Source organism: Hyperolius riggenbachi, chromosome 9 (genome assembly GCF_040937935.1).
Source record: "Hyperolius riggenbachi isolate aHypRig1 chromosome 9, aHypRig1.pri, whole genome shotgun sequence".
NCBI classification, from domain to species: Eukaryota; Metazoa; Chordata; class Amphibia; order Anura; family Hyperoliidae; genus Hyperolius; species Hyperolius riggenbachi.
The window spans coordinates 210098736-210111654 of record NC_090654.1 but is presented as its reverse complement, the minus strand read 5'-3'; the positions used below and the strand labels follow the sequence as shown (position 1 = coordinate 210111654).

Sequence of the window (12919 nt, the reverse complement as noted above, 5' to 3'; positions counted from 1 at the left end):
GCTCTCAGAGCCATTACATTTGGCCCTCAAGTGGTTTACCCGCTTTGCATTATGTTGGGACCACTCTAGACCACCAGGGAAACAACATTGGAGATGAAGCCTTAGATCACAGGGAAGACATGTGGGGGGGGGGGGGGGAGAGGGGGAAAGCACTAAACACCAGGGAACTGTATAGGGGAGGGTGGAGGCCTCTAGACCACCAGGGAAACAACATTGGAGATGAAGCCTTAGATCACAGGGAAGGCATATGGGGGGAGGGGGGGAGAGGGGGAAAGCACTAAACACCAGGGAACTGTATAGGGGAGGGTGGAGGCCTCTAGACACCAGGGAACTGCATAGGGGAAAAAGGGAGGCGATTAGACACCTGGGAACTTTATAAGGGAGAGAGCTGGCCTGGTGGCCACTAAACATTGGCCCCCGCCTTGGTCCCTGTGTACAATTTCGTCCCACTTCGTTTTTGAGTTTGACACTCCAGACCTACACACTCCCCATTTTAAGGGTAGGGAGGGGGCCACCGGGCTACCTCTGTGCCAAATTGCATCTCAGTCCCACTGGTTCACAAAATAGCTTCAATATACCCTATCCCAGGAACCAGCAGGATTGGGTGGGAGGGGAGGGGTCCTGCAATTTAGAAGTTTGGGGCCCCCTCTCTACTCTCAAGATTTGGAGTGTGTAGGATGTATTAGTGCTGAGATATTGGTAATTAGACACAGCTCCACAGCAGAGAAATAGCAGCAGCAGCACCGGATCAGACACAGCTCCCGCATAGCAGCCATGTGGAGAGCAGAGAAATTTGCGGCAATTGCATTTGCAATTATCACTCAGAGAACAAGAATTGCTCCTTGAACAAGAATTGCAAATGGAATTGTGGCATAATAGCCAGGATTTTGCAGCGATTTTTAGTATGAAACAAGGCTCTAAGAGATCTGGATAAACTTGATATGAGAAAAATGAGGCAACTGAGGGAATTAAAAAAAAAATCCTCTAGCTCTGCGTGCCAGTAGTAAATATGATTCCTCCCATGCTACATGAGGCATTCTTTCTACATTCTACATGACACTGACAGGGTACAATGATTAATTTCTCTCTTTTGCATATTGCTTATAACGGGCTCTCTTTTCAACAGTACGCGGGGGTATAGGTTAGACACCTACGTGGGGGGTTAAGATTAGTTGCCCCCCAAGGGAAGGGGGTGTTCATGTTTGTTGCCCATCGGAGGAGGGGTGTTAGGCACCACTGTGGGAAGTTATGTGTGAAAGTATGGAGGGGTTAGGTCATAGTAAAATATGACATTTTGGTAAATATTACCGATATTTTACTGAATGAAGTAGTAGAATATCAGTAAATTTACAGACATTCTACTACCAGCTATTTCTTGTGGCCTTTTCAACTGGCACCTTTACCAAATGTAAGCCACCAGTTCATAACCTACCAACCAGCCTCTGCTGCAGAGAACTGTGGTAACAGAATGTAATATGTAGGCAATTGTTCTTGTTAGGCTAGAAGTATATTAAATGTATATATTCAATTAATGGTTAAAAAGTTATTATTATGAATCTAAGCCAGGATGCTATCTCCAAGTTTTTATGTTGCACTTGTATTTACATTGGTTTCCTCAAGGCACACTGGTTTTGTCATACATCCTAAAAATATACAGGTAAGTGGATAGCAACATAGTAGGAACATTAGAATTAGGATATGGTAGGTACATTAGAATTAGATGTTGACTATGCTAGGAACATGAGCTCTTCTGTGAGGCCTAATGCACACCAGATGAGTTTTTCTGAGCGTTTTGAGTTTTTGAAACCTCCTGCTAATGTTATCCTATGTGTCTATGCACACTGGAGCGATGAGGTTTTATAAAAAAACAACAACATAGCATTACATTGGAAAGAGCTTTTGAAACCTCTAGCATTTGGGGAGCTTTTCTGGTGTGTCTCAGACCTGAGACAGTTAATGCCATTAACTGTTAAATATACTCAGTAAAGTGCTGCATAAAATCTCTCTATATACGCATAATATTAAAAATAGTGAAATGCCCTAAAAATTTAAAATAGAAAGGTATGTAGTATAACTCACTTTGGCAAAAAACTTGATTTCTTGTTCATGTGGCGACTTCTCAGTTTTACCGCTGCCAACAACAGCCTCTGTGGAGATATCATAATATGATTACACATCCTCATTAGAAGGAAGGATGCTATACAGAAATTTGGATACACTAGTAAAATGTGACCAAATTAATATTTTTTTTTAGGTGAAACAAGAAAAAGAAAATACAAAACTTCTTGAGCAACTTTAATCACAGCCCACAGTGAAACACATAACTTGACTTTGTAATCTAATTAAGAATAGTCTTGGATCACTTTTGTTTGCATGTATTTTCATGCTAAATAAAAATGTAAGAAGATAACCAGTTGCGGCCGGCAGTGATTGAAACCTACCCACACTTTAGGTGCTGTTATTTCTGCCAGAGCGTAGATTTCACGAGCTGAAGGAGATTAAAGGGAACCTAAACTGAGAAGGATATAGATTTTCCTTTTAAAATAATACCAGTTGCCGCACTCTCCTGCTGATCCTGTCTTATACTTTTAGCCACAGCCCCTCAACAAGCATGCAGATCAGGTGCTCTGACTGAAGTCAGACTAGATTAGCTGCATGCTTGTTTCAGGTGTATGATTCAGCCACTACTGCAACCAAAGAGATCAGCAGGACTGCCAAGCAACTGGTACTGTTTAGGTGTCAAAAATCTCTTTATTTAGCACAGTTAACAGCAGTTATGCAGGAGAATTACACGCACACAAGAAAAATACACCTTACAGGGCTCATAGGCCCCAACAAATATACAAAATCAGATGCTATATAAAACAAAGGTAAATACAGAGATTAAATTGGACATCAAAAAGAAACAGAATAATAGAGTGATTATTATTGTAATGATAGTTAGTTAAGGTAGTATGGTATGATGATTCCAGGGTACATGCTCCAACAGCAGTTGTCTGGGTGGTCAAATGCCACCCAAGACCTTTAGGGTTAAATGGGGATGTAGTATCATGGGTGTATAATCGAGGGTAGTTAGTGGTGACTATAAGGTTTTATAGAGCTTAGGGTGTTAGGATTGTTAAGTTTCCCAAGAGAGAGAGGAGATAGTCAAGGAGATTCTAGGTTTGTGAATCAGGCAGACCCCTAAAAGTTATCCATGGCAACCAAGTTTTCTCAAAATTTTCAAGTTTATCATCTATTCTAGCGTTGATGCGCTCAGAGACCATAGTTGAGTCTATGTTTCTCATAATATTTTGAAAAAATAAGAGCGGGGATCTCCAGGATGCAGCAATATGGGTCTTAGTAACATTGGCGATATGTTGTGTAAGCCTATGTTCTGGACGGGTCATATGAGAGGGTCTATGACCTAGTAATAAGGTACGAGAATCCTTAGGGATGGCCCTACCAAAGACTCTTGTAAGGAGGGTGTTAACTTTGGACCAGAGTTTGTCCGCTTTGGGACAGGTCCAGAAGATGTGTGCTATAGATCCGTCTGCGTGGCATCCTCTAAAACATGACTTAGAATTATTAGGATCAATTTGATGGAGACGAAGAGGGGTAAAGTAAGTCCTGTGAAGAACTCTCAGTGAGACTTCGATGTGGGAGCTATAGAGACAACCTTTAGCTAAGGTTGTAAAGGATTCTTCCCACTCCTCATTGCTCAGCTCAAACCCCAGGTCAGTTTCCCATTTTGATATAAAGGGGGGCTTTCCTTCCCGGTTGGGTTGATTTTGTAGTGAGTATAGTAGAGAGATTACCCCTTTCTGGAAGGGGTCAGATTTACATGCAACTTCAAAGTGAGTGAAGGGGTTATCTATCCTATGAGGTAGGAAAGTGCGTAGATAGTGTAGAATCTGGTGAAGCTTGAAGTGCTCTGAAGGTGGGATATTATATTTAGAGATCAGTTGCCTGCTATTGGGTATCTTACCATCTATTAAAAGGTCTTGTAGAGTTTGAATTTGGCGTGATGACCACCAGGTAAAAGCACATTGATTGGTGCCGCTAGGAAAATCAGGGTTATGTAGGATTGAGAGGAGTGGGGGTACCAAAGTTTGAAGCTTAAGAGAGTAACGAACTTTACTCCAAGTAGTAAGGGTGTGATATGTCAGGGGGGAGATATTCCTCAATTTTTTGTGACCAGTGGCTGAGGCCCACAGCACACCCTTCCAGGAATAAGGAGAGATCATCAAATCTTCGATCTCCACCCAAGCAGGCGACTGAGCTCCTCCATATATTAGGGGAATTTGTGCTAATTGGGAGGCTATAAAGTATTTTTTTAGATGAGGGACAGATAAGCCACCGTCGGTTTTGTGTAAGAACATACAGGATTTAGGAATGCGCGGTTTTTTGTGGGCCCAGATAAAAGAGAAGATCTTTTTTTGAAGCATTATTAAGTCTCTCTGTACAAGAGGGATGGGAAGTACTCTAAAGTAATAAGTTAGCTTAGGGAGGAGGGTCATCTTGACCGCAGCTATACGCCCCGTCCAAGATAGCTTGTAGGTGTGCCAATTGTCTAGGTCTCTGAGCAATCCAGGTATAACCCGTGCATAGTTCCACTCATAAAGCTTAGAGTTAGAGTTGCATATATTAACACCTAGATATCTGAGGAAGTGTGGGTGGTATTGGAACTTGTATGTGGATGAAATTTGCGTAATCTCGCTGTAAGGAATATTACATGAGATCATTTCTGTCTTGTCCACATTGACTTTAAGACCAGACACTTCCTCAAACTTCTTGAGGGCTTGCAATAGTTGTGGAATGGTTGTGGAAGGGTTTTGGATTGTCATTAGGATATCATCAGCAAACATGCTAAATTTAGGTTGCAACCTACCTAGGTCATAGCCCTGGATACCTGGATCCATACGTAAATGTGAGGCTAAAGATTCCATGGCTAGTGCAAACAAAGCTGGCGATAAGGGGCAGCCCTGCCGGGTTCCTCTAAGAATGTTGATTGTTGCAGGAGACTCACATGGCAACTTAAGTGTTGCAGACGGTTGGGAATATAATTGTTCAATCAAGTTGTGGAATATACCCGAGATCCCTAGCGTTCTAACCGTTGCTAAAAGGAAGGGCCAGGTGAGGCTATCAAAGGCCTTCTCAATATCTAGGCTAAGAACCACTAAAGGTTTTTTATGCATATTGGAATGTTGGATTAATAATAGTGTGCGTCTGACATTGTCAGAGGCCTGTCGGTTTGGGATGAACCCCACCTGGTCCTTCTTTACCAGTCCAGGCAGAAGTTTGCTAAGACGAGTAGCCATGATTGCAGTAAGTATTTTGTAGTCTTGGTTTAGTAATGATATTGGTCGATAATTTTTAGCTTGCAATAGGTCCTTGCCTGGTTTGGGGATGAGAGCGATTTTAGCCTCTAAAAATTCAGGTGGGGGCTTATTAGGTGATTTGGCTAGAAAGTTCAATGTTTTAGTGAGCGGAGTTATCAGTAGATCCTTAAATTTTTTATAGTAGGTCGAGGTGTAGCCGTCCGGGCCAGGGGCCTTGCCTTTTTTGAGAAGTTTGATGGTTTCAAACACTTCTTCTTCAGAAATTTTAGCATTGAGGGACTTGGTAGCCTCTACCGTCAGTCTAGGGAGGGCACTTTGCCTTAAGTATTTTGTGGTTTCTAATAGGCGGTCGCTGTCGGGTTGATTATATAGTTTAGAGTAGAAAGAGTGAAAGGTTTGATAAATTTTAGAGGGGTCACTGGAAATTTGCCCATTACTTAATTGGATTTTATGTACAGCATTTACCCTTTCCTGTTGCCGTAATTTCCTGGCTAACCAGGCATCCGGCTTGTTAATGTACTTATAATAGCGTGCTTTAGTCCAGATAAGCGCCTTTTCTACATGCCTGGATAGGATAACATCTAGTTGTAGTCTAAGATCTGAAATTTGTTTAGAGAGAAATCTGGTAGGGGATTGCTGGTTTAATAGTATAAGTCTGTGAAGTCTGTGCTCCAGGTTAGCTTGTGACTCGGTATTGTAGCGATGACGGGCTTTAGCTGCTTTAATTAGGTGGCCCCTAATTACTGCCTTGTGGGCAAGCCAGCAAGTAAGGGGAGAGACGTCATCTGTGTCATTTTCGGAAAAGTAGCATTGAATTTTTTCAGTTATGTCTGATATTATTGTAGGATCCAGCAGAAGAGATTCATCCAATCTCCAGGTGCGTTGGAGTTTCAGAGAGGAGTTTAGATCAATCCCTAGCAACAAAATATCGTGGTCTGACCAGGCAACATGGATGTGTCTAAGGAAGAGAAGTGCCCTGATCAGGGTATTTGAAATAATAATATGATCTATCTTAGAATAGGAGCTGTGGGGCGGGGAAAAATGGGTATACCCTCGCCTGTTAGCGTAAAGTTCTCTCCAGGTATCTGCTAAGGCCGCAATTTGGAGGGAGGAATTCAGCGAGGCCCTCTGGGATTTAGTCAGCTTATCGGGGGATTTGTTGGATTTATCAAGTGAGTCATTTAAAGTTAGGTTGAAATCACCACACCAGATTATTCGTGCATTAAATGATAGATCAATTTTGTTAAAGATAAATTGGAAGGTTCTGAAAGCTAGTTCAGGGGGGGAGTAGCTATTAACAAGACAAAGTTGTTGTCCGTGAAGGACAGCTTTTAATATAATGTATCTACCCTCTTTATCTATAATTGACTCTGTGATTTCAAGTGGAAGGGAATCGTGGATCAGGACAGCTACACCTCGACGTTTAGTAGGGGCATTTGATAGATATGATTTTGAGTAATGGCGGAAGAGATATTGAGGGAAAGATGATGCCGAAAAATGAGTCTCCTGCAAGCAAATTATGTCAGGTTTGTGTTTTTGGTAATTTAGGTATGCTTTTTTCCTCTTCTGTGGGACATTAAAGGGGAACTGAAGAGAGAGGTATATGGAGGCTGTCATGTTTATTTCCTTTTAGACAATACCAGTTGCCTGGCAGCCCTGCTGATCCTCTGCCTCTAATACTATTAGCCATAGCCCCTGAACAAGCATGCAGCAGATCAGGTGTTTCAGACTTATAAGTCTGATCTGACAAGACTAGCTGCATGCTTGTTTCTGGTTTTAATCAGATACTACTGCAGAGAAATAGACCAGCAGGGCTGCCAGGCAACTGGTATTGATTAAAAGGAAATAAACATGACAGCCTTCATATACCTCTCTCTTCAGTTCCCCTTTAAACCCCCTAACGTTATGTGAAAGAATAGTCAAAACCATTGGTAAAATGATAAACCCGTGTTAGGCTAAAAAGCCTAATGTATGAGACACCATGAGAAGTGAGAAAATTAACCCTGCTGGGAGAGAGATATAGGAGATTACCCTGGATGCAAGTGTAAGTGGTTTCTAGGCCAGCCTGTTGCAGAACAGGCCGCACTAGTATGTCACTTAGTGACATAAGGTAAAGCCAGAGGAGGTACATAATCCCCCTTAAGACTTTTTCAGAGGGGCAACATAACCTGACAGCCAGGAACAGAGACCCATAATGAGTTAACTTTAGGATTATCGACCTTAGTGGAAAAGTGTGAACACGTCCCGGGCCCAAGTCAGGACACACATGGTAGCAATGCAAGGGGCGGAGGGGGGAGAGAACCCCCCCAGGGCACCCCCCCCTGACCCGGGCCAGCCACGCACACCAGAGCCATGACTCGGGTCCCCGGCCGACGTCCACCCGCAATCCCCGTCATTTTTAGCTAAAGGTCCCTACATTTTAACAACATGAAAAGAAAACATTAATAACCCATAAGATTTTTAAGGTAGAGAAAGTGCAAACCTCGGTCCCACAAACATCCGCATATAACGAAGATTCCCTCTTCCGCCCACCCCGGGACCCCCGGAGCGAACCCAGGCCCACGGCCAAGTAGCCGCAGGGGGGGGCGCGGGGACACGACCCGCCCGCAGACGGGACCCGTCCCCCCGCCCCCCCCCCCCCCGGGCCCAGGAGCGCCCCGGGGGCCCCCCCACCACAGAAAACATTAACATAAACATAAACATAAACATAGCCCCCACAATAACAGCAATCAGATGCTTGACCAATATTATTTCTTAGTACTATCTTAATAAAGGCAAAGTATGCAAAATTCCATACAACATTTAGCGGGGAGAGCCCATTAGAGCAGCTTCAGCTTGCATTTCTTATTTCTTGTCCGGGGGGGGGGGGGCCCAAAGGCACCCGGGACCACTTCAGAAGAGAAGGAAGACAGGCATGTATGCTATAGACAGCGGGCGTGGGGGCCATGAATGGAGTAACTGTAAAAGCAGTTTCTTCAGCGGAAGACAGTGTGACGGGCCTTAATGGTGAGACCTTTACTTCGGGAACATAAATCATTAGGCAACAGGGTGTCATAAAAGTTAAGGCTAGAGTTAGCGATTTACGTGCTAGGGGACCGACGGGTCACCTCAGACCACTCTCTCCGAGGCCTAGGCCCCCGCTGCGGTTGTGACTGCGAGGGGGCTTCAGGTGCTTCAACCCGGATGTTGGCTTCTTCAAGTACAGACTTACCCTCTTCCAGGGTTTTGATGGAATGCAGGCGATTACCCAAAGTAAAATTCAAAGCAAAGGGGAAATTCCATCGGTAGCGTATTCTTTCGCGGGTGAGTGATAATGTGATCGGTCTATGCAGCCTTCTCCTTTGTAAAGTAACCGGGGATAAGTCCGCATAGATATGCACAGAGGACGGAACTCCGGGTAAATCTTCCAGGTCTCTCGCTGCCGCCATAATCTGTTCCTTCATCTCCCCATAATGCAATTTTAGGATAACGTCTCGTGGAGTGTTCGGGGTTTTCGGTTTTCCAAGAGCTCTGTGTATACGGTCGAACCGCCACATTTCCGGATCCACTTGTGGTAGTAATGCGGAGAAGAGGTTGACGGCCACCTCCTTGAGGGCCTCAAAGGATTCAGGGAGGCCGCGGATGCGAAGGTTAGAGCGCCTGGCTCGATTTTCATACTCCTCGAGTCTGGATTCCGCAGCCTCGACCCTCGTTTCGAGCTCAGAAATGCGCCGCTTGTCATCGGTGAGTGCGTCTGCCGCAGAGTCCATGCGGTTCTCAAGAACTCCCACCCTCTGGCCTACTTCATGTAGTTGGGCCGAGATGTCCTTCACTGCTGTGGCTAGCTCGTTTTTGAGCATTTTGCCTATATCAGCCAGTAACTCCTGCTTATCCCAGGGGGGAGATTGTTGGGTCTCTCGGGTAGGTGTTCGTAAGGAGCCATCCGTCTGACATTGCTTCGTTTTGGTAGAAGGAGGCGAGGTATTGCGTGAGGTCGCGCCATCCGCCATCTTGGAAGCACTCCTCGTGGAGGCCCGGGAGGAGAGAGAAGCCGGCAGAGTCCCCTGTAAGCGTGATTTTTTGCCTTTCGTAGATCGGTTTCCCTTCTGTGTCATATCATGTAAGCCTGGGTGCAAGTAGGGGGTCGAACATCCGTGCTGGCTGTGGGGAAGGGTCTCTTATTTCCTGGCCGTCTACGGAGCTCACTCAGGACACATCATGCCTCGTGAGCGCCGCGCATGCGCCTCGCAACTGGTACTGTTTAAAAAGAAACATCCATACGCCTCTCAGTTAAGGTTCCCTTTAAGCTATCAAATGATAGCTGACAGTTAACAAAGTTGACATTGTTTCTCAATGATCATAAGCCATGGTGATTACCTCCTGTTTACGTGATCACTAGGACCCCCGCTGATCATAGTGATCTCCTTGCAGCTGCAGGAGAAGCATGGCTCTCACCTCTCCTGGTTCCCCTAGCAATCGTCATCCCCCTCCCTCCCCTGGCAACTCTGCATGGCATCCAGGATTGCACTGCCTCTAGTGCTGGGTCTTGGCTTGATGACATCACCAAACTGAGACTTGGCACTTAGCGGTATGCGCAGTACAGCACGACTGGTGATGACAAGAGAGAGGGGCCAAGTCGGCCAGAGAAGGATTGGAAAGTCCCGGGAGGACAGCAAGGGAGCCCACAGCCTAAGGGCCTGTTTCCACTACATGCAGATTCAATGCAGAATGGATGCAGAAAAACTGACTCCAATTAATGCCTATGGGAAAATCTGCATTAGAAAAAACGTGTTTAGTGGAAACAGGCCCATAGGCATTCATTGGAGTCAGTTTTTCTGCATCCATTCTGCATCCAATCTGCATGTAGTGGAAACAGGCCCTAAAGGAGGCTGGAGGAAGGCCCAGGTAAGTATAAATGCTTTTACATGGTTTGTCTTTAGTACACTTTAAGGCAACCTACTGCACCACCAGGAAATTATGGGGACCACGAGTGATCACTATCCACCAAGGAAGCTAAGTGGACACCTTAGCACCAGGGAAGCTATGGGAGAAACGCTAACAACCAGGAAAGCTATGGAGGATCACTAACCACCAGGGAAGCATATGGGGGGGGGGGGCACTAAAGACTACCAACGATGCATGCTGGGGGCCACTAGACCATTACAGAAACATATGGGGGACCACTAAACTACCAAGGAGATCTGTATAAGGAGGGGACTACAGGTCAAGTGGGGAAATGTAATGGGGTAAAACATGAGGATCCAGTGAAAACTATTGCTCTGGTCCTTAAGGGGGTTTTATGTGTCGGTAATGAAGTGGTTAAATAGCTACTATCTTACATGTTTTATGGTAAATACACCTCTACACACATTTTTTTTTTACCAGTTAGCACAACAGAACCCAATGATAGTATGTACCAAAATGGTGACATGTTATTAATAATTCAAAGTACCCATAGATAAAATAGAAGTATAATGTATCTCAAAAATACTTTTTTAAGACTCTTGAAATAAATGACCACCAACCACATTATAATAATATAAATATAATATAAATACCTAGAGAATCACAGCTCTGAGCATCTCAGAGAGAACACACAATGGACAGTGGCTCCTCCCACCTATGCGCTTCACATCAGACAATGCTTCATCAGAGCGGGTCCTGCTGTTTTACCACTCCTCCCTTTACAGGTCTGTGCTACCTCCATTCAACTAGCTGCCACAGACCTCCTTTCAGTTCACCAATTCAATGCAAAGCACTTGCAGATCAACTGCCAGCAGGATGGTCTATAGTTTAAAATGGGTGGCTAATTTATAGCAGTTGGTCATTTGTTACTAAATACGGTAAGTGCCTCTTTCTAGTTTGTATTCAATACATCACAAAAAACACTTTATCCTTTGTTTGTTTATCCTTAACCTCTTATTGGCCATTAATCTTCAGAGTTAACAATACAAAACACAATCAGAGGGGTAGTAAGAAAAGAGGGACAAGGCAAGACGGAGGGTCAACAGTTCAGACACAATCACATATGTTTTTTAGGGCTGGCTCTTAAAATACCCCAATGTCTATCCAGCAGAACACCAAGGCCTTTCCAGTGGAAGCCATATGGGGTTATTATCCTCAAATGGTCAACTTGTTTCTTATTCCTGCACTCGAGCATAAGGAGGTCCCCCTTCTTATTACCACATGCTTTCTTAACTGCTGCTCGTAAGATTCTGTGGAAATATCCTCGATCTCTGAATCGTGAATACATTTCTCTTGATTTATTTCTGAATTTTCCATCAGTGGAGCAATTTCTGCCTATTCACAGGAACTGACTATATGGAATGGACCTCAGTAGGGCAAGGGATGATGGCTGGCAGCATGGAGCAGGCTATTACCTGTGGTTGGTTTTCAAAAGGTCGACGTGACGATCATATCATCCTTTAAAGCCAGCTTTAAATCCAGGAACAAAAGCTCTTGTTCACTGACCGTATTTGTCAACCATATATTTCGGCTATTTTTATTTAAGTCTTTCATGAATTCATCGATTTACACTTGAGTACCTGTTCACACTGCCAGAATATCATCTTAACTAGAGGGCGACATGTGTCATGACACTTGGACTCACATCCTGCCTTTCCCAAAGTCCAAAATGCAAAAGTATATGCCCGGATATACGCTGCCCCCATTGATGTCCCATGACCTGCTTGTAGTACCTCCCTGAGAACTTGAAACAGTTTGACTTCAAGATCAATTCAAGACTTCGAAAAATCAATGTGTTGTGTTGTGCTATATTAGGATAAGTTTTACCAAGGAAAAAAGCCACTGCCCTGAGCCCCTACTCGTGGGATATAGTCATGTACAATGATTCCACATTGACCCCCACAAAAAGAGACCCAGAAGGGGCCCTTAAATCGGACAGATCCTGTAGCACATCCAAGTATCTTTTACATACAACTGAAGTTGTAAAATTGGGTTTTAGCTTCTTATCTATGTATTGCTCCAGGTGTTCACATAGGACTCCGTTTCCCAACACCACTGGATGTCTGTCCAGTTTTGTCAAGCTTTTGTGGACTTTGGAGATAAAATACAGCATTGGAACATTATAGGTGACAACTGCCATGAACTCCCACTCTTGTTTAGATATTATTTCCATATCAAATGCATCATCTAATCAGTGATTGATTTCATTTTGTATCTTATTTATGATCATTGTGAAGGGGATTGATGTTTAACTTTTTGTATGTTTTTTCATCTGATAGCTGCCTCATGGCTTCAGCTACATAATGCCCACTTCCAGCAAGACTATGTTCCCCCCTTTATCACTCACCTTTATTATAATATTTGGGGTACTCTTTAACTCAACAATGGCACGTAACTCAACTTTATCATATTTATTTGCTGCATATTTTCAGAATAATGTTTTGTTTTTAGTTATTCCTTTATGTTTTTAAAGAACATAGACAAATACTTATTATTATTATTATTATTGATTTATAAAGCGCCAACATATTCTGTGGCGCTGTACAAAGTAAAAAACAAACATGGGGTACATAATAATACAGACAATGGTGTACACCAATATACAAGATACATAATTAGTGACAAAATACAAAGAATGATACAAAATACAAATT

The 12919-nt window shown here is 43.7% G+C and overlaps 1 protein-coding gene across 12 annotated transcripts in view; it reads right to left on the bottom strand.

The window, feature by feature from the left end:
- RYR3 (ryanodine receptor 3) overlaps nt 1-12919 on the bottom strand; it is a 1134733-nt gene that overhangs the window by 367541 nt on the left and 754273 nt on the right. For all 12 annotated transcript variants that reach the window (XM_068253938.1, XM_068253930.1, XM_068253931.1 and 9 more), the window contains one exon: nt 2080-2147. In XM_068253938.1, coding sequence (XP_068110039.1) covers nt 2080-2147 — 68 coding nt within the window. The remainder of the gene's footprint in view (nt 1-2079; nt 2148-12919) is intronic.